Source organism: Rhinoderma darwinii, chromosome 5 (genome assembly GCF_050947455.1).
Source record: "Rhinoderma darwinii isolate aRhiDar2 chromosome 5, aRhiDar2.hap1, whole genome shotgun sequence".
NCBI classification, from domain to species: Eukaryota; Metazoa; Chordata; class Amphibia; order Anura; family Rhinodermatidae; genus Rhinoderma; species Rhinoderma darwinii.
In genome coordinates this window covers 105,118,874-105,142,716 of record NC_134691.1, presented here as the reverse complement: position 1 = coordinate 105,142,716, position 23,843 = coordinate 105,118,874, and the positions used below count along the sequence as shown (strand labels likewise).

The window sequence follows — 23,843 nt, the reverse complement described above, 5'->3', positions numbered from 1 at the left end:
CAAACATCTTGATTTATTCAGAATAGAGTATGAGCACCACGCGCAGAAATACACGCACTTACACGCCTATTCATGCTATCAATGAGGTTATTAATTGTTGTCTGAGGAATGTTATGCCATGCTGAATGCACTTGGACACGCAAATCATCAAGATTGGCTGCTAGCTTCTCTTCAATGTTTCCCATCGAGCACATCGGGGCCGTCAAGTCCGGAGACGCTGCAGGCCATAGTAGCACATGTAGGTCACGAAGGCTGATCACTGTAGCATGAGCAACATGTCGCCTGGTGTTGTCCTGCTAAAAAAAACTGCTTCTTGGACACTTTGGTGAAATGGCCGTACCATTGGTTCCATGACCAAATCAATGTAACGCTGAGCTGTTAGTGTACCTGTAATGGAGACTAGAGGAATCTGGCTACGGTACATTATGCCACCTCACACCATAATCCCAGGAGTATGACTGGTGTGAGATTCCCTTGTGAAGGCCTCTTCATGGTTTTGCCCACGTGATCTCCGGACCAAACTCTGGCTATCATTGCATCTGAGACTAAAGCGGGACTCATTGCTCATTGAAGGAGATAGACCTCCATTGCTCTCTTGCTGCTCAACATGGCCGCCTTTGAGAGCGGTGGTGTGTGGTCAATGGAACACCTGTAGCTGGATGTCTGGTTCATAGCCTAAATGCAAACGCCTTCTGATGGTTTGTATTGACACTGGTTGCCGCCCTAGGCTTGGGAAGTGACGTCCAATTTCACTTGCAGTACAGAATGCATCACTATGCACCATTCTTGCAATCAGACAATCCGTCCGTGCAGAGGTTCGCCTCTGCGCACCTCTTGCTGTTCTTGTTTGTTCCAACTTCTGGGACATACAACGTAGAACAGTTCTGACATCTAGGCCTAGGTGCGTAGAGATCTGCTGGAGCGATAAACCGAGGTCTCTCAGTTCAAGAATTCTGTCCCTCTATTTGTGACAAATGGAATGGACGAACAGGAGGCATCGGACAATCATCCCGCACCACTGATCTGATTTTTAAGGTTTCATGTGGCTAAAAAATTTTTGCTTTCAATCTGGGTTTTATGCCCCTCTCGTATGCATCCCGAGAGCTAGGAGCTTGAAAATGTGATCATTTGCAGATCTTAGTGACACCCGCTACTTCCTCGATTTGCATAACCTTATGGCTTGCCCTTCTTGGTGTTGCAATTTCAATATTGAGGAATGTAGTTTGCATAGTATGTAGGTAATTATCAAGGTTATCGGACTTGTCAAGTCAACCTCAATGAGGCGCTGTTCACCTTGTGTTTTCCCATTATGTTTGGACTATACACTGGGGAAATCTCCCAAAGTATGCACCAAACATAAATGCCCGATGTATGCCACTTTGACATACATCACCCATAGGCCATCATGTAAAGAAAAGTATACCGCACGGTATCAAATGTTTATTTTCTTTGATTTCTTTTTTTATAGGGAAGCGCAACAGACTGCAATTTTTTTAGAGCTCTATAGATATGGCGCTCCAGTTATTAGTAAACCCAAGTTCATGAAATAAAGCCATTTTCCAGAGAGAATGGTATCTTTGTGATAAGTCCTTAGCCTATTCTGCTACATGCAATACTTGTAGACGACCCGGTCGATAGTGTCATGGTGCCTTCACACCTGCTGTAAAAATTCCAGGGGACACATGTCTTCATAATGGTGAAAGAAAGCGCTCCTTTTCGTTGGGATCTCCGAATGAAATGTCCTCTGTTTCCTACCACTGTTGGAATGGAATCTAATGTTACTACTCTGTATTTAGTTAGCTGTGGCTTTTTGTTTTTATATGCCTTTTTGTTATTGCTGTTGATGTCTGAAATAGATCCGTATGAACAGGCACTGTCATAAATGTTACAGGCTTCCAGAGGAATGCGTCTTAGCCAGCACCTGTCAGCGAAACAACATTCCTCTTTTTGTTACCGCCACTACTGAGCTGATATTTTTACAGCCATGTTCATCAGAGTAGGAGCCACAGAGCCCCCTCTCCCCTAGTGTGGCATTAGGCAGCTGAGATTTTTACATGTGTGGTGGGGCGATTGGAACTAAAGATCCCGTGTTCTTTAGCCTAAACATTTTGTATTAGGAATCACATGTCTGATCGTTTGTAGAAACTCTCCGACCATCAACATGTCAGACTAAACTGGCAGATCAGGGGCATCTAATAGACCAAGTGTAAAATAGTTGTCTTGATGGGTCAACACTTTTAAAATTCTTCTGAAGGTGTGTTACTAATATACAGCACAGTACTAGTATTCCCTAAATGTAGAAAATTCTACGGGTAACTATTCCGTTCTGACTCTGTTCAGGAACTTTAGCAGTAAGTCACTATTCGGGGTATAAACACTCACAGCCTGTGTTGAGATATATAGAGTAAGAAGTAAGCTTAGATTAGTAGTAAGCTTCTTAAATGGTAAGACTTAGAATTTGTTTTCTTTAGTACAGTGCTGAAAATAGCGTCCACAATTTTCCAAGAGTACATGTATAGCCCTTTTTTTTTTTTTTTTTTGACACATTTTACATCTTGTGTTTTCGACCATTATCCACAGTGTGTTAAATAGATAAAACAGATATTCGTAGACTTGGGCCTTATTCACACGACCGTGAAAAACGGCCGTTCTTTTCAATGGCCGTCACACTGCTGTCGTCAGAACAATGGTGTTCTATGGGTGTATTCACACGGCCGTTTTTTTAACGCCCGTCAAAAAATGGGACGTCCTATTTTTGACCGTTTTCACGGCCTGACGGCCCCCATAGAAGTTAATAGATCAGTTTTTAACGGCTGTTAATGCGTGTAACAACCGTTCAAAACTGATCTGTGACATGGGGATTGGCAAGGGAACTAGTTCCCTTGCTGGCTATCGGCTCGATGACCCATACTCACCAATGCCGCGCCGACCTCTTCAGGTGTGGTTTCTCGTCTTCACGGGTTCTGCAAAGGCGACACGATGACGTCATCACGTCGCCTTCGCAGATCCCGTGAAGACGAGAGACCTTACCTGAAGAAGACCGTTCTGCATCGGTGAGTATGTAGGGCATTCATGTCTGGCTGTGTGGCATCATCTACATCGGGGCTGTGTGGCATCATCCACATCGGGGCTGTGTGGCATCATCCACATCGGGGCTGTGTGGCATCATCCACATCGGGGCTGTGTGGCATCATCCACATCGGGGCTGTGTGGCATCATCCACATCGGGGCTGTAAATGGTGTCTAGGTGAAATGTGACCTTCCTTTGGGTGTTTTCAGGGGGTTGGGACAAAAAAGCGTGACCAATGAAATTCATTCGTGTTTTTTTTTTTTTTAACGGCCATGAAAAACGGATGTCAAAAGGCCATTAAAAACGGACAGACTGACTGGAAATGGATGAAAATTTGGAGACACACTGATGCAAAATGGGCATGAAAAACTGACAGTTGATCAGTTTTTCATGCCCACTTTGCATCAGTGTTTCTCCAAATTTTCATACATTTCCAGTCAGTCTGTCCGTTTTTAATGGCGGTTTGCTATCCGTTTTTCATGGCCGTTAAAAAAGAAAGTGGATTTCATTTTGTTGGTTTTATTGTCCAAACACCCTGAAAACACCACAGTGCCCATGTAGATAGCGCCCACATATAAAGTGCCCTCAGTGCCCATGTAGATAGCGCCACAGCCCTGTAAGTAGCACCAACCTCCCTTTGTGGATGGCACCCCCCTGCCCTGTAGATAGCACCCCCATAGATAGTGGCACTGTAGCTCCCTGTAGGAGTGGAATCCCTCTGGCCGGGGATTTCACTCCTAGAGGGAGCCCCTGATGTCATGTGACGCCAGTAGCTTCTCCAGTAGCGGAGTCTCCTGACCAGAGCGGCGGCCGGAGCTTATGCTCCTTCTAGGAGCTACACTGGCGCTATCTGGAGGGGGGTGCCATCTACCGGAGGAGGGGGGTGCTGCTATCTACAGGGGGTGTCAGAGGGAGACGGGAGTCCCCGGCCAGAGATCTCACGATTCTCTGTCCGGAGACTCCACAGTTGAAAGCCCGACATAACTGTCCATATATGGATAGTAATGTCAAGGGCTTCCCTAGGCGTAGCGATCAAAGTAGCGCTGTGCACGTGGAATCCTAGGCCAGGATCAGGTTTTACTGGCCGTTACAAGGATTGATTCATAAAAAAAAGGCTGGCAAAAACTGATCCAATGACTTCTATGGGAGTCGTGGGGCCATCAAAACGACCAAAAATAGGACACGTTAAAAAAAAAACGACCGAGTGAATACACCCATAGAGCTCTATTATTCTGAAAACAGCTGTGCGATGGACGTTTTTCACCGTCGTGTGAATGTAGCCGAAGTCCTTGTCGTAACCATGTGCTGTAACCTAAATTACAATCTTAAGGGTATCCTATCTTTTCTAATTCTGTAAATGCTCTTTAGTCATGAGACGTAAATGAGTGGTTCAGGCCCTAGAAGTCCATTAGGGTATGTTCACACGCAGTGAGCAAAAACTTCTGAAAATACGAAGCTGTTTTCAGGCGAAAACGGCTCCTGATTTTCAGACGTTTTTTTTAACAACTCGCGTTTTACACAGATTATTTTACGGCTGTTTTTCAATGGAGTCAATGAAAAACGCCTCCAAAAACATCCCAAGAAGTGTCCTGCACGATCCGTAATTTTACGTGCCGTATTTTGACAGCGACTCGTAAAATAAAGGCTCGTGGGAACAGAACATCGTAATTCCCATTGAAAGCAATGGGCAGATGTTTGTAGGCGTATTAGGGGCGTTTTTTCAGGCGTAATTCGAGGTGTAAAACGCCCGAATTACGTCGGAAACCACTATATGTGAACATACCCTTACTGCGAGCCTAGACAAATCTTAGGGTATGTTCACACGCTAGAGGGAAAACCGCTCCTGATTTTCAGACGTTTTTTTAAGCCACTCGCGATTTTCGCGGCGTTTGTTTTTGGCCGTTTTTGGAGCATTTTTCGATAGTCTATGAAAAACTGCTCCAAAATCGTCCCAAGAAGTGACCTGCACGTTTTCGCGGCCATGTAAAAACAGGCACATCGGAACAGAACGCCGGTTTTCCCATTAAAATCAATGGGCAGATGTTTGGCGGCGTTCTGCTTACGATATTTTGGCCGTTTACGGCCTGAATATAGGCCGTGGGAGCATACCCTTAGACGTATATCTTTCCCCGGCCTTGGAACTGGTATAGTTTAAATACGAGTGACCTGCTCTGTTCATATTTCAATGGAGGAGCTATTAGCAAAGTGTTCAGCAGCACAGGTGGTTTATCAGAACTGGTATCTTAAAGAGGCTCTGTCACCAGATTTTGCAACCCCGATCTGCTATTGCAGCAGATCGGCGCTGCAATGTAGATTACAGTAACGTTTTTATTTTTTAAAAACGAGCATTTTTGGCCAAGTTATGACCATTTTCGTATTTATGCAAATGAGGCTCGCAAAAGTACAACTGGGCGTGTTGAAAAGTAAAAGTACAACTGGGCGTGTATTATGTGCGTACATCGGGGCGTGTTTACTACTTTTACTAGCTGGGCGTTGTGTATAGAAGTGTCATCCACTTCTCTTCAGAACGCCCAGCTTCTGGCAGTGCAGCACTGTGACGTCACTCACAGGTCCTGCATCGTGTCGGCACCAGAGGCTACAGATGATTCTGCAGCAGCATCGGCGTTTGCAGGTAAGTCGATGTAGCTACTTACCTGCAAATGCTGATGCTGCTGCAGAATCAAGTGTAGCCTCTGGTGCCGACACGATGCAGGACCTGTGAGTGACGTCACAGTGCTGCACTGCCAGAAGCTGGGCGTTGTGAAGAGAAGTGGATGACACTTCTATACACAACGCCCAGCTAGTAATAGTAGTAAACACACCCCGATGTACGCACATAATACACGCCCAGTTGTACTTTTACTTTTCAACACGCCCAGTTGTACTTTTGCGAGCCTCATTTGCATAAATACGAAAATGGTCATAACTTGGCCAAAAATGCTCGTTTTTTAAAAATAAAAACGTTACTGTAATCTACATTGCAGCGCCGATCTGCTGCAATAGCAGATAGGGGCTGCAAAATCTGGTGACAGAGCCTCTTTAATGCCTGCTTCAATTGGTACTGGGAAATACTTTTAGGCCTCATGCACACTTCCATCACCGTTTTCACGGATCCGTTTGTCCATGATTGTGGTCCCCGTGTATACTCCGTGTACACTTCCGTGTTTCCGAGAGGAAACTAATTCCCATTCACTATGCGCCCGATAGCAGTGCGGGCACAGCATTTAATTGTGAGTAGTGGTACACAGCATGAACAGCGATAGGGTCCTGAAACATTAGAAATCTATATTGTAAGCGCCGCGCCTGGTACTCACTGTCCAGCGATAGTCACTGTCCAGGGTGCTGAAAGCGTTACTGCCGATCAGTGCTAGATAGAGAGAAGGGGCTGCACTAATCGGCAGGAACTCTTTCAGAATCCTGGACAGTGAGTACCATGTGCGGCACTCGCAATATAGATTTCTAATGTTTCCGTCAAATACCCGCAACAAATAGTCAAGTGCAGCGACTTCCGCAGCAAAAATAACAACTTAGAAAAAAAAAAGTATATACTTACCACATCACGTCACATGGACGGCAGCCATGGAGGTCGGACTGGATGTCAAAAAAGGACTTCCGTGTGCCTTCAGGTTTTTGGATGGACCCATTGACATAGGACCCACGGTCACAGAATCTCAGACCAAAGTAGGACATGCTCTACTTTTGTCGGAACGGAATAACGGGACCGTCAAAAAAAACAACAAACTGAAGTGTGCATGGCCCCATTGCAATGAATGGGTCAGGGTGTTAGCCGTCAAAAAAAAACGGAAGTGGGCATGTGGCCTTACACTAGCCGCTACCTCCGGCCTGTCAATGTAACACACTGTGAAATATTTATGAGCAAGTTGCCAACCACAGGGTAGCCATAGCCAGTCGCAACATAGTGTCAATAGAGCCACCCAGTGCCTACATTAAAAGGCGCCTTTGCATGCTTCGATAATGCGTATGAGTTGACTAATTTCAATCGCCACTTAGTCATCTGAACGTGTAAAGACTCGTAAGTAGCCACAAATTTTGATGGTAAAATCGACAATTTGCTGTGTGTAAAATGCAATCTCTTTTTTTTTTTCATTGCGATGTCAAAGTATCGCTACGTGTGTCTGTCATCATTTGATAACATCAATGTGCGTTCGCTGCCTGGAAAGAGGATGGGGGCTTGTCACCACCACTGGGGCTGCATCAGATGTTCTTACACAGGGGTTCATTTCCTGCTGGTCTGTTTTTTTTGTTTGTTTTTTTCATTTTGTTTTTAAACTTTGGTTGTTGACCAGGTGAAGGGGCGGGCTTTAACGATCCTTTTGTCCTACTACAGATAGGGCAGAAGAGGAGGTTCCTGCTGCAGCCAGTTGTCTTACAGCCATACAGGATTGTAAGAAGAACATGGGGGAAGGGGGGGGGGGTACTAGCTGATCTATTGGGAGACATAGACGAAGATGCCTTTTTATTTATTTCTCTGGATTAATGGCATTTTGAGAGAAAATGGGATCAAAGGTATGCAGGAGATTTGCGTGTAATTCATTAAGAGGCATTCGCCTCTTAATATAAAGTGTGAAGTAAAATGCACCTAATTTATTAAGACTGGCATATAATACGGTCCCTCGCCATAATTTGTTGGCTTTATGGACTGGGATAAACCCCAGAACCAGGTGGGCACCATAGGTAAAGTTTTAAGGTATATTAACTTACTTTTTGGATAGAACAGTTTTACATGAATGTGATTTATTCGTGCCCCTGAAACAACAGTTTCTGATTTTTCTCAAGATACCTTCAACTTTTGTCTGACAGCTCGACGAGGGACTGGGTGTAGTAAGAGGCAGGGATAAGAATCTCAGATCTCTTATTGCAGACAGCAGTCATTATTTATATACTTATCACAAAAGTTGGACACCTCAGGATAGACCTTCAATTATTTTTTTTTCACCGTACAACCTTTTTTAAACAGCCATTTTAGGCGGGGAAGAATGACATTACGGACAGGAAGTCTAGAAATATTTTTCTATATCTCGTATTTCAAGTGGGGATTGTGCAGGATTAGAAAAAAAAATGTCTTCCAAAAACAGTGGCACACGTATTTTTGTATAGGATTAGCAGCACTTTATAAAAGATTGATTTATAAATTGCAGACAATAGAAATATTGCCCCTTTTATCTACCTAATGAAGTACAAAATGATCATCTGCATATTTTATAAATATAATGCTCTTCCGTTTTCATCATGTAACTCTTTATTACCCCCTCATAAGTGACCCTAGTGTCTTTTTTTCTCCTATGTTACACTTGGATGGATTCTTCAGCAAGTAGTAATCTAGCAATACATGAATCATTTTTGTTTGGGGACATAATCCAACCTAGCAAGTCCCTCGACAGTCAGCACTGCCAGGCAGAGATTATGCTGCTGTTTAGCCTCAGCGAGTGTGACCTCAGTACAGATGTTCTTAATTATTGCAAGGTTTAGTTTACAGTTTTAACATGTTAGGATCTTGGCCTAAATCCTGGTCCAAGAGAAGGGATGACGAATGTTGAAGGTGAAGACGTTTATAACCATTTCACATCTATCTTCAGTCACATGTGCACTGCTTGCATTTATTCTATGTAACGGTTACTTAAGGCCCCTTTACACCGGCCGGTGCAGTGGTGCTAGCTTGCTCCTGTCGCATGGGGACGAGCGGTCGTTACTCTGATCGCTCGTCCCCATCCATTATTATCATGCCGGCAGCGCATATCCCTGTTTACACAGGGAGATGTAAAATATCGTTCTCGGCAGCACTTTTTTAAAACAATACGATCAGCAGATGAATGAGCGTTTGCTCGTTCATCTGCTGATCGTTCCCCAGTTTACACGGGGCAATTATCGGCAAGGAGCGTTCTATAAACTCCTGTCTGCCCCATAATCGCCCAGTGTAAAACACCCTCTGAATGGGAAAGCCGGTACTATTACAGCACCGACAGGATTTGTTATCCAGCTTTCCCAGGTTTCTAAAAAGCAAATCCACGCCCTGGCTCCCACATGACTGTATAATTTGGGAGATTCACTGCTCAAGTCTCTCCTCTCAAAGATTCATATGGCAATTGTTGGAGCTTTAATACAATACAGCAATACAAGACACAGACCATGGACAAATGGCGCTGTTTTTGGGGCATAAAATACTTTTTTCTTTTTCTAATATCCTATAACTCTAACTTGTTAGGGGACAACACAAGGAGTTCTAGTGCCGAGTGTTTTTGTTTTAATGTATTTTTTTATTTTTTTTAAATCTTTTCTGTACAGAATTATTGGGCAGCCATCTTGTCTGAGCTTCTGTTAACAGCGTATATAGAGATGCTTTACAGCAGCTATAGGGACCTAAGAACAGGACTGGGCCCATTGACTTCTATGGGAGAGTTTTATAGGCCTGCTCTGTCACCTGGATCCTGTGTTCTCTATATAAGGCCGGATTTACGAGCATGTGCGTTTTGCGCGCGCAAAAGGTACTTAACAGCTCCATGTGTCAGCCGCGTATGATGCGTGGCTGCATGATTTTCGCGCAGCCGCCATCATTATGACACACTGTATGTTTGTAAACCGAAAAGCACGTGGTGCTTTTCTGTTTTCATTCATACTTTTTACTGCTGTTGCGCAAATCACGGGCGTCACACGGAAGTGCTTCTGTGTGCTGCACGTGATTTTCACGCACCCATTGACTACAATGGGTGTGTGATGCGCGAACAACGCACAAATATAGGACATGTCGTGAGTTTTGCGCAGCGGACACACGCTGCGTGAAACTCACGGACAGTATGCACGGCCCCAAAGACTAACATAGGTCCGTGCGAGGCGCGTGAAAATCACGCGCCTTTCACGGACCTATTATACATTCGTCTAAATAAGGCCTAAAGGGGTCACCTGTCATTATAACCCTGCATGTGATGATAATGAGATGACTGTTGAGAAGTGATCTCTACAGAACAGGAAGTGTCAGTCTATTGTATGTGGACCGTTTGTTTTTGTTTTTCTATATAGATGGTGACGTAGAAAATGCCCTTACAATATATGCTAAAATACAAGTAGAAATGTGTCATAAGAGAACACATCCTGACGGTCTCTCTCAGGCGGTGTTTTTCTATGGGCATAAGTTCCTGTTGCGTAGGGAACATACACATTGCCTATCTGGGTTGTGGATTGTGGGGCAGTATTTTATGACAGTCTACAAGCACTAGCATAATTTTATGTTCCCATCATGTTAGTATTGATGCTGTGCATGTTCTCCTGGCCATTTATAGCCATCCCTATGAGTGCAGCTGACGGGTGTGTTATTGCTCTGTTTAGGAGAGAAGTGAGAGAATGTTTTCTGTCACTCGTGTTAAAACACTTCAGAAATGCTTCGGCATATAGTGGAAATCTTCAGAAAGGCTTCGGCATATAGTGGAAATCTTCAGAAATGCTTCGGCATATAGTGGAAATCTTCAGAAATGCTTCGGCATATAGTGGAAATCTTCAGAAATTTTTCGGCATATAGTGGAAATCTTCAGAAATTTTTCGGCATATAGTGGAAATCTTCAGAAATTTTTCGGCATATAGTGGAAATCTTCAGAAAGGCTTCGGCGTATAGTGGAAATCTTCAGAAAGGCTTCGGCGTATAGTGGAAATCTTCAGAAAGGCTTCGGCGTATAGTGGAAATCTTCAGAAAGGCTTCGGCATATAGTGGAAATCTTCAGAAATGCTTCGGCATATAGTGGAAATCTTCAGAAAGGCTTCGGCATATAGTGGAAATCTTCAGAAAGGCTTCGGCATATAGTGGAAATCTTCAGAAATGCTTCGGCGTATAGTGGAAATCTTCAGAAAGGCTTCGGCATATAGTGGAAATCTTCAGAAATGCTTCGGCGTATAGTGGAAATCTTCAGAAAGGCTTCGGCATATAGTGGAAATCTTCAGAAAGGCTTCGGCATATAGTGGAAATCTTCAGAAATGCTTCGGCGTATAGTGGAAATCTTCAGAAATGCTTCGGCGTATAGTGGAAATCTTCAGAAATGCTTCGGCATATAGTGGAAATCTTCAGAAAGGCTTCGGCATATAGTGGAAATCTTCAGAAATGTTTCGGCATATAGTGGAAATCTTCAGAAATGTTTCTGCCACTTTAACAGATTTTATTGCAACTTGTGAACCTGCTCAACCAGATTGCCAAGGTCACGTAAGGAGCGCGTGCATTTGTCTGAGCAGAGGGAAACTTTACTTTCACCTTTTTAAAAGTACTGTATGTAGTAAATGAAGTTATTCTTGAAAATTGTTCTTTGTATAAATAGCAAGTAGTACCGTAATTTATTTTTCTCATCCGCTGTATCACCTACTCCAGTTATTTATAATCCTTTATCTTCTGTTTTGACTAGGTATAATGGGCTGCATTAAGAGCAAGGAGGACAAAGGTCCATCAATAAAATACAGATCGGAACCCAAACAAGAACCTATTACCCAATATGGCGGTGACCCCACCCAAGCTGCACAGTCACCAGCAGTTAAAGGACCACCTACAAACTTTAACAGTCATTCCATGACACCATTTGGAGGGTCTTCTGGAATGACTCCCTTTGGAGGGGCTACGTCCCTATTTTCACCAGTGCCAGTTCCTTACCCCGGAGGGTTGACCGGTATGTTTTTGGAGTGTGTTTTTATTTTTACTTTGCCATACTTTTTAGCCAAAGCCAGATGTGGAGAAAATACATTTCTTTCCATTATATATTTTTCTTCTGTTCACTTGTCCTTTGATAACAATAAAAGCATCAAAGACTGCACCAAACTGCTGTCCTGTGTGAATTTGAACTAAGGGTTCTTTTGGAATATTAGGGGGAAAAAAGCCCTTGTAGGCTCCCAAATACAAAAACGATTAAAGGGTTTATGCGAGATTGTAAAAAACACAAAGTACGGGTCTTAAGAACCTTTCACCTGCCCATACATGTGCCTCTGAGTGCAGCATGTAATGGGCAGGGCTGCACAAACCCTGGGGCACTTTACATTTATTTTCTACCCTCCTCCGTTATTTAGATATCGGTGCCATTATATTTGGCGCACGATATTTGAATAACCCCCTGAACTGTCAATGGGGCGTTTAATGGCAAGGGGGCGTGTGACATCGCTGTTACACTGCCCAATCCGCTACGGACCGTTCCACAGCTAGAGCGTGTGCACGTGCAGCTCGGAGCTGTGCAGGTATGTGCACGCTCTTACTCACTCACTCTCTTCAGCTCCCGGCAGACAAGGACAAGACTGTGATCTCTCGCAAGATCATTGACCATTCAGGGGGGGTATTTAAATATCGGGCGTCACTGCCTTTATTCCCCTCTATTACAAGGTTTAACTGGTTCCCGACCGCTGGCTGTATTTTTACGGCCAGCGGTCAGGGTCCTTAAAACCCGAGCCATATACTTTTTACGGCTCGGGTTTTAACTTGCTGCCCGCGCGATCGGGCAGCTGAATGTCGGGTCTCCGGCTGTCAGTGACTGCCGGGGACCCTGAGGAGAGGATATGAGCAGCTTTCGCTGCTTCTGTCTTCTCTGATGACTTGTATACAGCGCTCAATGAACGCTGTGTATAGGAATAGAGACCGCAGCAGCTGCGGCGCTGTCTCTATTCCTCCCAGTGATCATGTGACTGGTCACATGATCACCGGGTGCCGTTAGTGGCAGACTGCTGCTGGGTCTTACATGACCCAGCACAGCCCTATTAGTGACAATCGTCACTATGAGAGGGCTGATTTCCCCTGTAACTGGGGCTGCTGTGCAGCTCCAGTTACAGTGGAAAAACATGGTGTAAAAAGAAAAAATATATATATAAAGTTCCCCAAAGGTCTTTTTTAACCTTTGAGGGACAGACCATAGTAATAAAAAAATAAAGTGCAAAAAAATTTTTTATAATAAATACACATAAAATACCCCCCCCCCCCGCCAATCATTGTTGTAACGCTAGCGCTGACCCAATTACCCTAATATAGACATGTAATATATTAAAATTTACGGTAGACAATGACGATCACAAATAAAAGGTCTATTTTAGGGTGAAACTATGTTGTTAGCAAAAAAAAAAAAAGAGCTGAAACGTAAAAAAGCTTTTTTTTTTTTTTACTATTTTCAAACTTTATCAATAAAAATTCTAAAATGGCAAAAAAGGTGTGTATAAAAACGATAAAAAAAGAAACCTGCATTGTCTACGGGAAAAACGTCGCAAAAATCATGTCGTTAGCCCAACAAATAAAAGTTATAGCCATTTAACTAACGCGTGCTAAAAAGGCTAAATGTTGTCTGGTCCTGAAGGCGCAAAATAGCCCGGTCCTGAACTGGTTATGGTAGTGCTGTAGGTGCTCCCTTTCTTCACATAAAACACAGATCTGTGAAATGGGATCCATCCAGAAACTAGGAGAAAGAAGAGCAGAGGAGAAGTCATGTGATCTGTGACATTTCGACCAATTTACATCTGAAGCTGGCGTAAATTATAGTGGTAATCTATGCCCGCTCGCAGCTGGCATAGATTTCACTTTCAGGCGATGCCATATTTAATAAGAGGCATGCCCATCTTACTTCAGCTATCTAGCCACATGAAACGCCAGCTTAAGTACATCCCCTTCCGTCTGATTTACAAAGCAATACCTATATTTTCCTAAATTACGATCTATAGGACTATTCTGAGCTCTAATAAATAAAGACTAACCGATCACAATCATGGAGTCTTCACTTTGTCTCAGCTGCTGACTGCATTACCCCACACGACTGTGCATCCCTGCTGGTGTTTGTGTGTGACGTTTTCTGCTGCGCATTCGTCAGCACTGTAAGGCTATGTTCACACGGAGTATTTTGGGGGAGGAATATCTGCCTCAAAATTCCGTTTGGAACTTTGAGGCAGATTTTCCTCTCCCTGCACGCCGATTTTCGCGCCGTTTTTCGCCCGCGGCCATTGAGCGCCGTGGGCATTAAACAGCGTGAAATACGCTTTCTCTGCCTCCCATTGAAGTCAGAGGCGGAAGCGCCCGAAGATAGGGCATGTCGCTTCAATGGGAGGCGTTCTCGGGCCGTTTTTGCCGAGTTTTGCGACGTGGTTTCCCCGTGTGAACATAGCCTAAAACATCGTTTTTACAGACTCGCACCTACAGTTGTTGGTTCCACCCATATTCAGATGCTTAGCGGTTGGGGGACACAGTAGTGACTACTGCAAAATGACATTTCTTGTTTTTTTCTTAATATACGCCATTGTCCTTTTTATTATGTGTTTGTGCCACATTAAAATCAATTGTAATCTCAAAATTTTATTTTTTTTTTCTTAAAGGGGTTTTCCAGCTTCTGACAACTTATGACCTATCCACCCGATAGGTCATCAGTACATGATCTGCGGGGGTCCAACACCCGGGCCCTGCACAGATCAGCTGGTCCGGTGCCTCTGTGCACCGGACGTACAAGCCAGAAGCAGTTCGCTCCGGCCACGGAATAGTGGCCGAGCTGCAGTACTGCAGCTCTGCTCCCATTCAAGTGAATAGGAGCAGACCTGCAGCACGGCTGCTATGCTATGTACGGAGCCAACTGCTACCGGGCTCCGTCCATAGCATTATGTGCCACAACTTCCGGTGCCCGCAGGCCACCAGAGCGGCTGATTGGTGCAGGGTCCTGGTGTCGGACCCGCACCGATGACATACTGATGACCTCTCCGGTGGATAGGTCAGAAGTTGTACAACCCCTTTAACGATAATGCAAAAAGGGATAGCCTGCTATGGACAACCCTTATATATTTCCCTACAGTGTTGCGTTGCACGACACCAATTGAAGTTAGAGGACCGGTCACCTCTCCATACATGTCTGTTTTAGTAAATACTTGTATTTCCCATGATATAACCATTCTGGAGAACCTTTTCTTAGGACTCCGTGCTGTGCTGGGACAACCCCCCCCCCCCCCCCCCCCCCACCTGTTAACACCCAGTCTTCAATTTATTTATCATTTTTTAAGAAGAATAACAGAGTAAGGCTCTGTTCACATCTGCACTGGGGTCCCGTTCTGACGTTCCGTCGGAGGTTTCCGTCAGAACGGGACCCTAAGCAGACACAAACTAACCTCCGACGGGAACCAGAGAGCGACTACGCTATTGCTTCTGGCAAAACGACGGATCCGGTGCACAAAAGAGACAAACTGAAACCACGGGCACTGGATCCGTCACCATTGAAATCAATGGTGATGGAAACGGAAGCCTCTGGTTTCCGTCAGTGTCTGTTTGTCTGCTCAGGGTCCCATTCTGACGGAAATCTCCAACGGAACATCCGAACGGGACCCCCAACGCAGATGTGAACAGAGCCTTACTCTGTTTTTCTTCTTAAAAAGTATAAATAAATTGAAGACTGGGTGTTAACAGGTGGGGGGTTGTCCCAGCACAGTCTGACATTGTCCAGTCTGTGCTAACCATGCCTGACGGTGTAGTAACACTCATCTCTGACAAGTGTGGAAATTTAGTTGTCCTTTTGTTTATAAATTTCCAGGAGGGATAGCAGAGGGATGGAAGAGTGCAGAATTCTTAGAAAATATATTCCAGAATTGTTATTTCGTGGGGAATTCAACAATTTACTAAAAAATAGACCTGTCAGGAGAGCATTCCATGTAATACATGGACGAGATGAACATCTAGGAAATGAGTAGATCTGCTTTATATGGACTATGGTGACCTCGTTACTTGTAGATTATTTTCTTATCGGGTGCTTTGTCCTTTTACAGGGGGTGTTACAGTCTTTGTTGCCTTATATGATTATGAAGCTAGAACATCAGAAGATCTTTCTTTCAGAAAAGGGGAAAGATTCCAGATCATTAACAATACGTAAGTCGTTCCTTCTCCTGTTACAGGCATGTTTAACAAGTGCTGTCAGTAACAGGATGTCCTGATTTCTATCCCACTCCTTCCCTAAATGCAGGCTGTAGAAACATCTGGCCGGTATGGTTCGTATTGTAGTATTCTTGTTGTGCCCATTTGCAATCTTTTTTAACCCCCCAGACAAAATATCTATGTATTAAATATCAGTTTGGTTTCAAAATTTAGATTTCTTTTGTGTAGTCAAAATTGGCTTTTTGTTTTTGTCTATAATTTATAAGCAACCTTCTCTCTGTTTCCGTTCTGGACTGACTGCTCTTGGTCTTTTAACAGGCCGCGTTGATTTTTGTGGAGCAAATAAAGTGTGTGAGATCGCAGCTACTGATGGATGGGAAATAGAAACAAAATTAGGGTCAACGTGATGCAGAATTTACAGACTGCCTTTTTTGTCTGTACACTTTTTTTATGGTTTTTTTTTTTTTTTTAACAAAGCAGTCATTATTGATTTGAGTTGAAATGTGCTTTTTAATGGTAGACATTTGACTTTAGTGCATATATATGTTTACATCCAGATACGCCGTTAGATTATACTGACAGTGTGAACTATGATTCTTTGGCATTGTAAAGCATCTCGCTCAACAGCTGAGGTTATAAGACGAGACAAAAGTCAGAGGCAGCTTAGAATCCGGATGAGATAGGAGGCAGACCGTTTTCAAGAAGCCACCGTTTTGCAATAGCTCTTTGCCAGGATTGTCTAATTTGTGCTCAAAGTTTTCTAATGTTTTTTTGTCTTTTTCTTTGTAATTCAGAGAAGGAGACTGGTGGGAAGCAAGATCTATAGCCACTGGAAAAACCGGTTATATACCCAGTAATTATGTGGCCCCAGCGGACTCCATACAGGCTGAAGAGTAAGTAGAATCATTGTTTGTACCCAATGTGAAGATAAGCAAATAAACAATCAGAAGCAATTATTGCACTCAAACATTATGGCCATTCTGAGAGGGGAATTCGAAACACCAGGGGGCACTATAAGGGCTTGTCCACATGTAACGGATTAGCTGCGGAAAATTTCTGCAGCATTTACGCATCAGCTAGCAGACCAACCGCTGCGGATAATCTGCACCATTTCATGCGTTTTTTTTACTGCAGAAAATTTGTGGGTTTTTTCAGGGGCTGTGTGATGGTGATATTTCTTCTTCCTGTGATGTCGTTTCCACCCGCTCTAAGAAATTCTGCATCAAATTACGCAGTACTTTGTAGTTTGCTGCGGACTCATTGTTCCTCATTAATTTCTATGGGGATTTAACGCAGCAGTAATTGACATGCTGCAGAAATAAAATTACGCACCCCGGGTGAATTTCTGGACATAATTTTTCAGCAGCGTGTGGATGACAACCTTTCACCTCCCCATACATGTGCAGCATGTTATAGGAAAGGCTTCACAAACACGGTCTCACGTAAAATTTATTTTCCTACCTTCCTCGGTTATTTACATATCGGTGCAGTTATATTTGTCGCCCGATATGTAAATAATCCCCTGAACTGGCAATGGGGCGTTTTTAACTAACTAATTGGCAAGGGGCGTGATTTCTTCACTCTGACACTGTCCCATCCACTACGGACAGTGTCAGGGCGGCTTGTGCTGTGTTCCCTCCCACAAAAACACACACACACACTGACTGCTCGCGCGCGCTCTCTGGAGAACCACCAGTTTGTGTTCTCGCGGGAGGGAACACACAGCGCAAGCCGCCCTGACACTGACCATAGCTGATTGGACAGTGTCAGGGCAAAGAAATCACGCCCCTTGCCATTTAGTTAGATAGAAACGCCCCATTGACAGTTCAGGGGCGTCTTTACATATCGGGCGCCAAATATAACTGAACCGATATGTAAATAACGGAGGATGTTAGAAAAATAATTTTACGTGAGACAGGGTTTGTGCAGCGCTGCCTATTACGTGTTGCACTCAGCGGCACATGTACGGGCAGGTGACAGGTTCTCTTTAGATCGCACCCACTTTGCTGCTACTGTATTCCGCTGAGTATTTTCCGTCCATAATTCGTTGGAAAATACTCAGCGATTCCGTTACATGTGGACAAGTCCTAACCAGTATCTAGCAGCAATATCTAAACATGAGCCTTTTTAAACATTATTCCTATTGAAAGATTTTTATATCTTGTATGATCTAGCAGAGGAGTGTAATACTTAAAGGGTAACTAAACCTTCAACAAACTTCTGACATGTCATAGAGACATGTCAGAAGTCTTGATCGGTGGGGGTCCGAGCACTGAGACCCCCACCGATCGCTAAAACGAAGCAGCAGAAGCGTACGGGTGAGCGCTGAGCCGCTACGTTTCTGTTCGGCTGTTCTCGGAAAGATGATTTAACTATGCACGGACTCAATAGATTCTATGAGCCCGTACACCGCTACATCGGCTTTCCGGAAAAAGCCGTTCAGAAACTAAGCGGCTCAGCGCTCACCCGTACGCTTCTGCCGCTTCGTTTTAGCGATCGGTGGGGGTCTCAGTGCTCGGACCCCTACCGATCAAGATTTCTGACATGTCACTATGACATGTCAGAAGTTTGAAGGTTTAGTTACCCTTTAATCGTGGGACAGCCCCTTTCAATAACGTAGCTAGAATACAGTATAAACGTGTATTGGGTTAATTGCTAAATTTGAATGTAATGTTGCTATTTTCACACACTATCTTATCTCTATGTAAAGCTACAATCTTTCTTTAACAAGTAAACTGAACAGAACATTTTTTTTTTCTGAATTCTGGCAAAAAGGCTTCTTAGGATTCAGGGCTTTTGCCCCTTAATTACCCTTTCAGAAGGCCATTTAGTGGGCTCAATTGTGCCTTTATAGTTCCATGAAATAGTGATATAAAGGGTCCTTTCCGATTTAAAAAAAAAATGAGGTCCCCCAGGTCTGCCACTTTTATACTTCTACTAAGCCCTGCCGGAGGCAATGGGCTGAAATACATTAGTCCCTAAGGGGACTAATAAAACAAAAATAAAATTAACTACCGTAAAATAAGGTTTTAGTTTTTAAATGTGTTTAAAAGAATAGATACGTTAAAAAAAACACCTTTACTTCCTACAGCAATGTAAAAAAACATAACTGGTATTGTTGCGTTTGTAAAAGTCAAAACTATTACAAAATAACATTGTTTAACCCACATGGTGAACGCCATCAAAAATACGTTAGAACGCCAGAATCTGTGTTTTTTGGTCATTTCATCTCCAGCAAACAATGGAATAAAAAGTCTCAGTCTCACGTACTCCAAAATGGTACTAATAGAATCTACAGCTCGCCCTGCAATAAAAACAAAACCCTTATAAGCCGCTAAATCGATGGAGAAATAAGTTATGGCTCCCGGGAATATAACACAAAATAAATATTTTTTAAAATTAGTTTTTTTCTTTGTAAGGCTATGTTCACACGGAGTATTTTGCCGAGTTTTTTTTACGTGGAAACCGCGTCGCAAAACTCTGCAAAAACGACCCGAAAACACCTCCCATTGATTTCAATGGGAGGCGTCGGCGTCTTTTTCCCACGAGCAGTAAAACTGCCTCGCGGGTAAAAGAAGCGACATGCCCTATCTTCGGGCGCTTCCGCCTCTGACCTCCCATTGACTTCAATGGGAGGCAGAGAAAGCGTATTTCGCGGGGTTTTATGCCCGCGGCGCTCAATGGCCACGGGCGAAAATCGGCGTGCAGGGAGAGGAAAATCTGCCTCAAACTTCCAAATGGAATTTTGAGGCAGATATTCCTACTGCAAAATACTCCGTGTGAACATAGCCTAAAAGTAGTAAAACATGAAAAAATAAATAGATATGGTGTCCCATAAAAATCAAGCCCTCATACGGCTATATCGACGGACAAATAAAGTTATGGCTGTGGCGGGAAGGGGTTGACTGACTTGGATACAAGTGTTGCTACATGGTACCGCTGCAGATGTTGCTTTCTAGAATTGATGTTGTAGAAATCTATTTTGTCCGTTATTGTTGGTGGAAATTTCATCGACCTAAAAGAATGAAGCAAGTGTTTTTCTAAAGTGAATAGTAATCATAGTGTTTTATATCGGTGTTGAATACAAGAGGGCTAGTTTCCCAAATAACCTGTATAAAAAGGATCTTTGCGGGAGAAAGATGAATAAGGGGATGTTTTGTTCCATGCCAGCATGTGAGATTTCTTCTTTATTTCCAGGTGGTATTTTGGCAAAATGGGGAGAAAAGATGCAGAGCGATTGCTCCTCAGCCCCGGAAATCAAAGAGGAACGTTTTTGGTTAGGGAGAGTGAAACCACTAAAGGTAATCCGATTTGTTTTTGGTGTTTTTTTTTTTTTTTTATCCCCTTATAACTGAGTTCTGTTCCTATCTCATGCGCTTTAAATGACCTGTCTATGTAGTTGCGAAACAACGAAGTTTACTTGGAAAAACACAATGTACATGAATTTTCTACATTATCAGGACCACATAGTCTCCAGTTCATCCAGTTTATACCTTCTGGTGATGGTTCTCTAATCTCAAAGTAAAAGCAGTAGATTTTGTGTTTTAACCTTTTTATTTTGGGCCACAGGTTTAATGGTATGTTCACACTTACTTTTTCACAACGTTTTTACCTGTATTTCCCTGTATTTTTTTAAATACTTCCCCCCCCCCCCCCCTCCCCTTAAATAAAAAGCATCAAGGTGTAGAAAAAAAATCCATCAATAGCCCGACATGTGCCACACCCGACCCCAGGTCGTGTGTGATATTGCAGCTCCGCTACCAATAGCTTCAGTGAAGCTAAGCTGCAATTCCAGACACAACCCATAGACAGGTATAGCGCTGTTTTTGAAAGAAAGCAGCCATGTATTTCTTATCCCGGAGAACCCCCTTTTTATACTTTGTTGGTCTGCTAATCCCCATACATTGTCATGTCCAGCATTGCACTGTACATTGAGAGATATGCAACTTGGTCCCTAATTCAGATTACTGTTAAAATCTAGGTCCCATTGATTCCAAAATAAAATTAATTTTACTGTATGTGAAAATAAGGGTCAAAACTGTCATGTAAATGTATTTAAAAAAAGTTACCTACACCTTTTAATATCCCAATAAATGTACGGTCATCAGGAAGGATGGATTGGTAAAAATATATATCTGGATAGTTTTTTACTTTTTGTGTTTTTAATGTTTAACTTTTAATGATTTTTGTTATATTTGATTTCTTAATTGTATAAATTTGCAGTTACAGCATGCTTTCTGTATTCTATGTAGCAGTTCTGAAAGTCCGACATGCACTACCAGTACTGAGTGCTGCAAGGGTCAGGTCACACTGAGGTTTTGTTTTGGAATGATTTTGACGCAGAAACGGCGTCCGAATCGGTGCCAAGAAACTGGAAAACCGCCCCCATTAATTTCAAAGGGATGCAGAGGTGTTTTCCCCGCCCCCTCCCCATATCCCGGGCGACTTGAAGTCAATGGAAGGCAGAAAAAAAACCGGCAGCACTTTTTTTTTTTTTTTTACTCCGTTTTTGTTCTATTCAACGGCTGCAATCAAAATTCCTGTAGAAATTGAGGTAGATTTTTCTGCCTGCAAAACTCTGAACGAGGCCGAAGGGTATGTGCACACACAAAATAAATAGCGTCTGAAAATAAGGTGGTTTTTTCAAAGGAAAACCTCTTCTGATTTTCAGATGTCTTTTAATCCGTCGCTTTTTTCGCTGCGTTTTTGGAGCTGTTTTTCTATAGTCTATGTAGATGTTTGGAGGCGTTCTGCTACCGACTTTTCAGCCGTTTACGGCCCGAAAAACGTCCGAAAATAAGCCGTGTGAACATACTCTAACAATGTTGCTTCCTTGTACAGGAAATAACGTTGTATTCCCTGTTCTGCCAGCCGCATTCATTACAGCACAGCACATGTGACTGGGTGTCTAGATGGCCCCCTGATGGCTATTTCAGTTTGTCAGGATGGTGGCAGACAATCCAGACTCTTAAAAGAATTAGGGTTAGTTCACACCGTTTTTTGGCGCTCTTTCTGAAGCAGAAACCGCTCCAAAAATCCTCGAAATAGCCTCCCATTGATTTTAATGGGAGGTGGAGGCGGGCTTCTTCCCCGCGTGCATTTTGTTCTGCAACATGCTCTTTCTTCCCGCGGTTCAGTCTCTGACCTCCCATTGAAATAAATGGGAGGCAGAGAAAGTGTTTTTCGTAGCGTTTTTTTTTGCCTGCGGCAAAGAAAGAGGTGTATCTAGGATCTCCTGCACCCAGGGGAATATATTCAGATCGCCCCCACCCCCCACCCCCAATTTTTTCCCCGAAATTTCTTTCACCTTGGCCATGATTTGTTTTCTCTACCAATCAATGAGATGTAATTTTTAATCGAGCATAAAACCATTTGTAGATTTTACAATCAATATAGTTATATAAGGTAGCTACCATAACAATAAATAAAAAGAAAATAAATTAGAGGTTACACACGGCCTCCCCCCTTGTAGAAAGAAATGAAAAAAAATAATTTACCTAGCACCGTTACATGCTCAGAGACCATTGCGCAGGCCAGTGTGATCCAGTGACGTCACCACTTCGGCCTGCGCTGGGACTACGTCCCATTGTCTTATAGGCTGCATCAAAGGGAGGTGGATTCGGACGGTTTTTGATGCGGATTTCGACCCGGTTCCCGCATCAAAATCGGCGCTACAAAACTCTGTGTGAATTGGGCCTTAATAGTGACTAACTACCTGGGTATAGTTGACAGGCAGACATGCCAGTAAAATAGCTGGAGCCCCACTAGTTCCTGGCTAAATAGTCACTTTCAGGGAAAGTTAGAACTGTATGCAGCATGGCTGTAAATTATTTTTAGAACCACAGACGACGATCATCTTTTTATTAATTGCCGGAAAATATGCACAAAAAAGTTCCATGTAAATGTACTGTACCCTACAAATCACTTGGGGGAGAAACTGTGTGGGTTCAGTCACTCAGGGGAGGACCTGTGAAAGTATCCAGCTTCTGTTCACTAAGATACCGCCTCCGTTCAGCAGGGCTGTCCAGAAAAGTGCATCATCTGATATCATTGAAATTACAAGCTTGAAACCTTCTTCTTCTTCTAACAATATTTCTGTAAGATACCTTTATCGTTGACCTCTGCCCTGTGATTTAACCATAGCACCCTAAAGGGACTCTCTGCTGTCAGTAATCTAGGCTTATTTAATCACTATCTAGTATGTTCTTTACCTTCTAACATGGACATGTAGAGAAGTCTTAATTTTTAAAGCACGAATCTGTGTCAAGTGCGCATGCGCAGGCGTCCATGGCATCTCACTATGAGTCGGCGTCTATAAATGCACACGTGATGGTGATGCGTTGCGATGATGTAATCACGCACGCACTCCACGTGTCACATGACGCCCACATCATGTGATGAGATGCCATGGATAATCGCGGTCAAGACGCCGGAAAATGACGGGGATACTCTCAGGTAATATCCTGCAGCTGAGTACAACAGTTCTCAATTGGGTAGTAGATAGGATAAATAGGAAGTAGAAACTAGCAAGTGCCACCCCCAGACGAAGGCGGAAGCCGAAACGCGCGTCGAGGCAGGTCGCCATTTCTTGAGATACAGCATCATGGGTCAGTAGTCCACCTCTGTTCAGGTTGTTCATTCTTTGCACTTTACAATAAATGGAATAGTGGTAGGGGGGTCTTTATTTGCCCTTAGACTGAGGCTGATAATAGAACATTTCTCATACCTTTAGAAACAGACACATCCATGGTTCAAGTAATTATGTTGCACTATGCACTTTCTTTATGATACTGCACACCAATGAATATGTTGATGCATAATGGTTATGTGAATTCTTATGAGTAATCATCTCATGTTCTGGCGGTCTTTTTGTCTGTCATCTGTGGTGTTTCATTTTTAAAATAGTTTATGTGATAA

General features: G+C 43.3%; 1 protein-coding gene across 2 annotated transcripts in view; it reads left to right on the top strand.

Annotated features, from left to right (window-relative positions):
- The window catches only part of YES1 (YES proto-oncogene 1, Src family tyrosine kinase), a 68,892-nt gene that overhangs the window by 33,580 nt on the left and 11,469 nt on the right, over positions 1-23,843 (top strand). For both annotated transcript variants that reach the window (XM_075826372.1, XM_075826373.1), the window contains exons 2-5: positions 11,470-11,727; positions 15,821-15,920; positions 16,721-16,819; positions 20,124-20,227. In XM_075826372.1, the coding sequence (XP_075682487.1) occupies positions 11,475-11,727; positions 15,821-15,920; positions 16,721-16,819; positions 20,124-20,227 (556 nt within the window). In that variant the 5' untranslated portion in view covers positions 11,470-11,474. The remainder of the gene's footprint in view (positions 1-11,469; positions 11,728-15,820; positions 15,921-16,720; positions 16,820-20,123; positions 20,228-23,843) is intronic.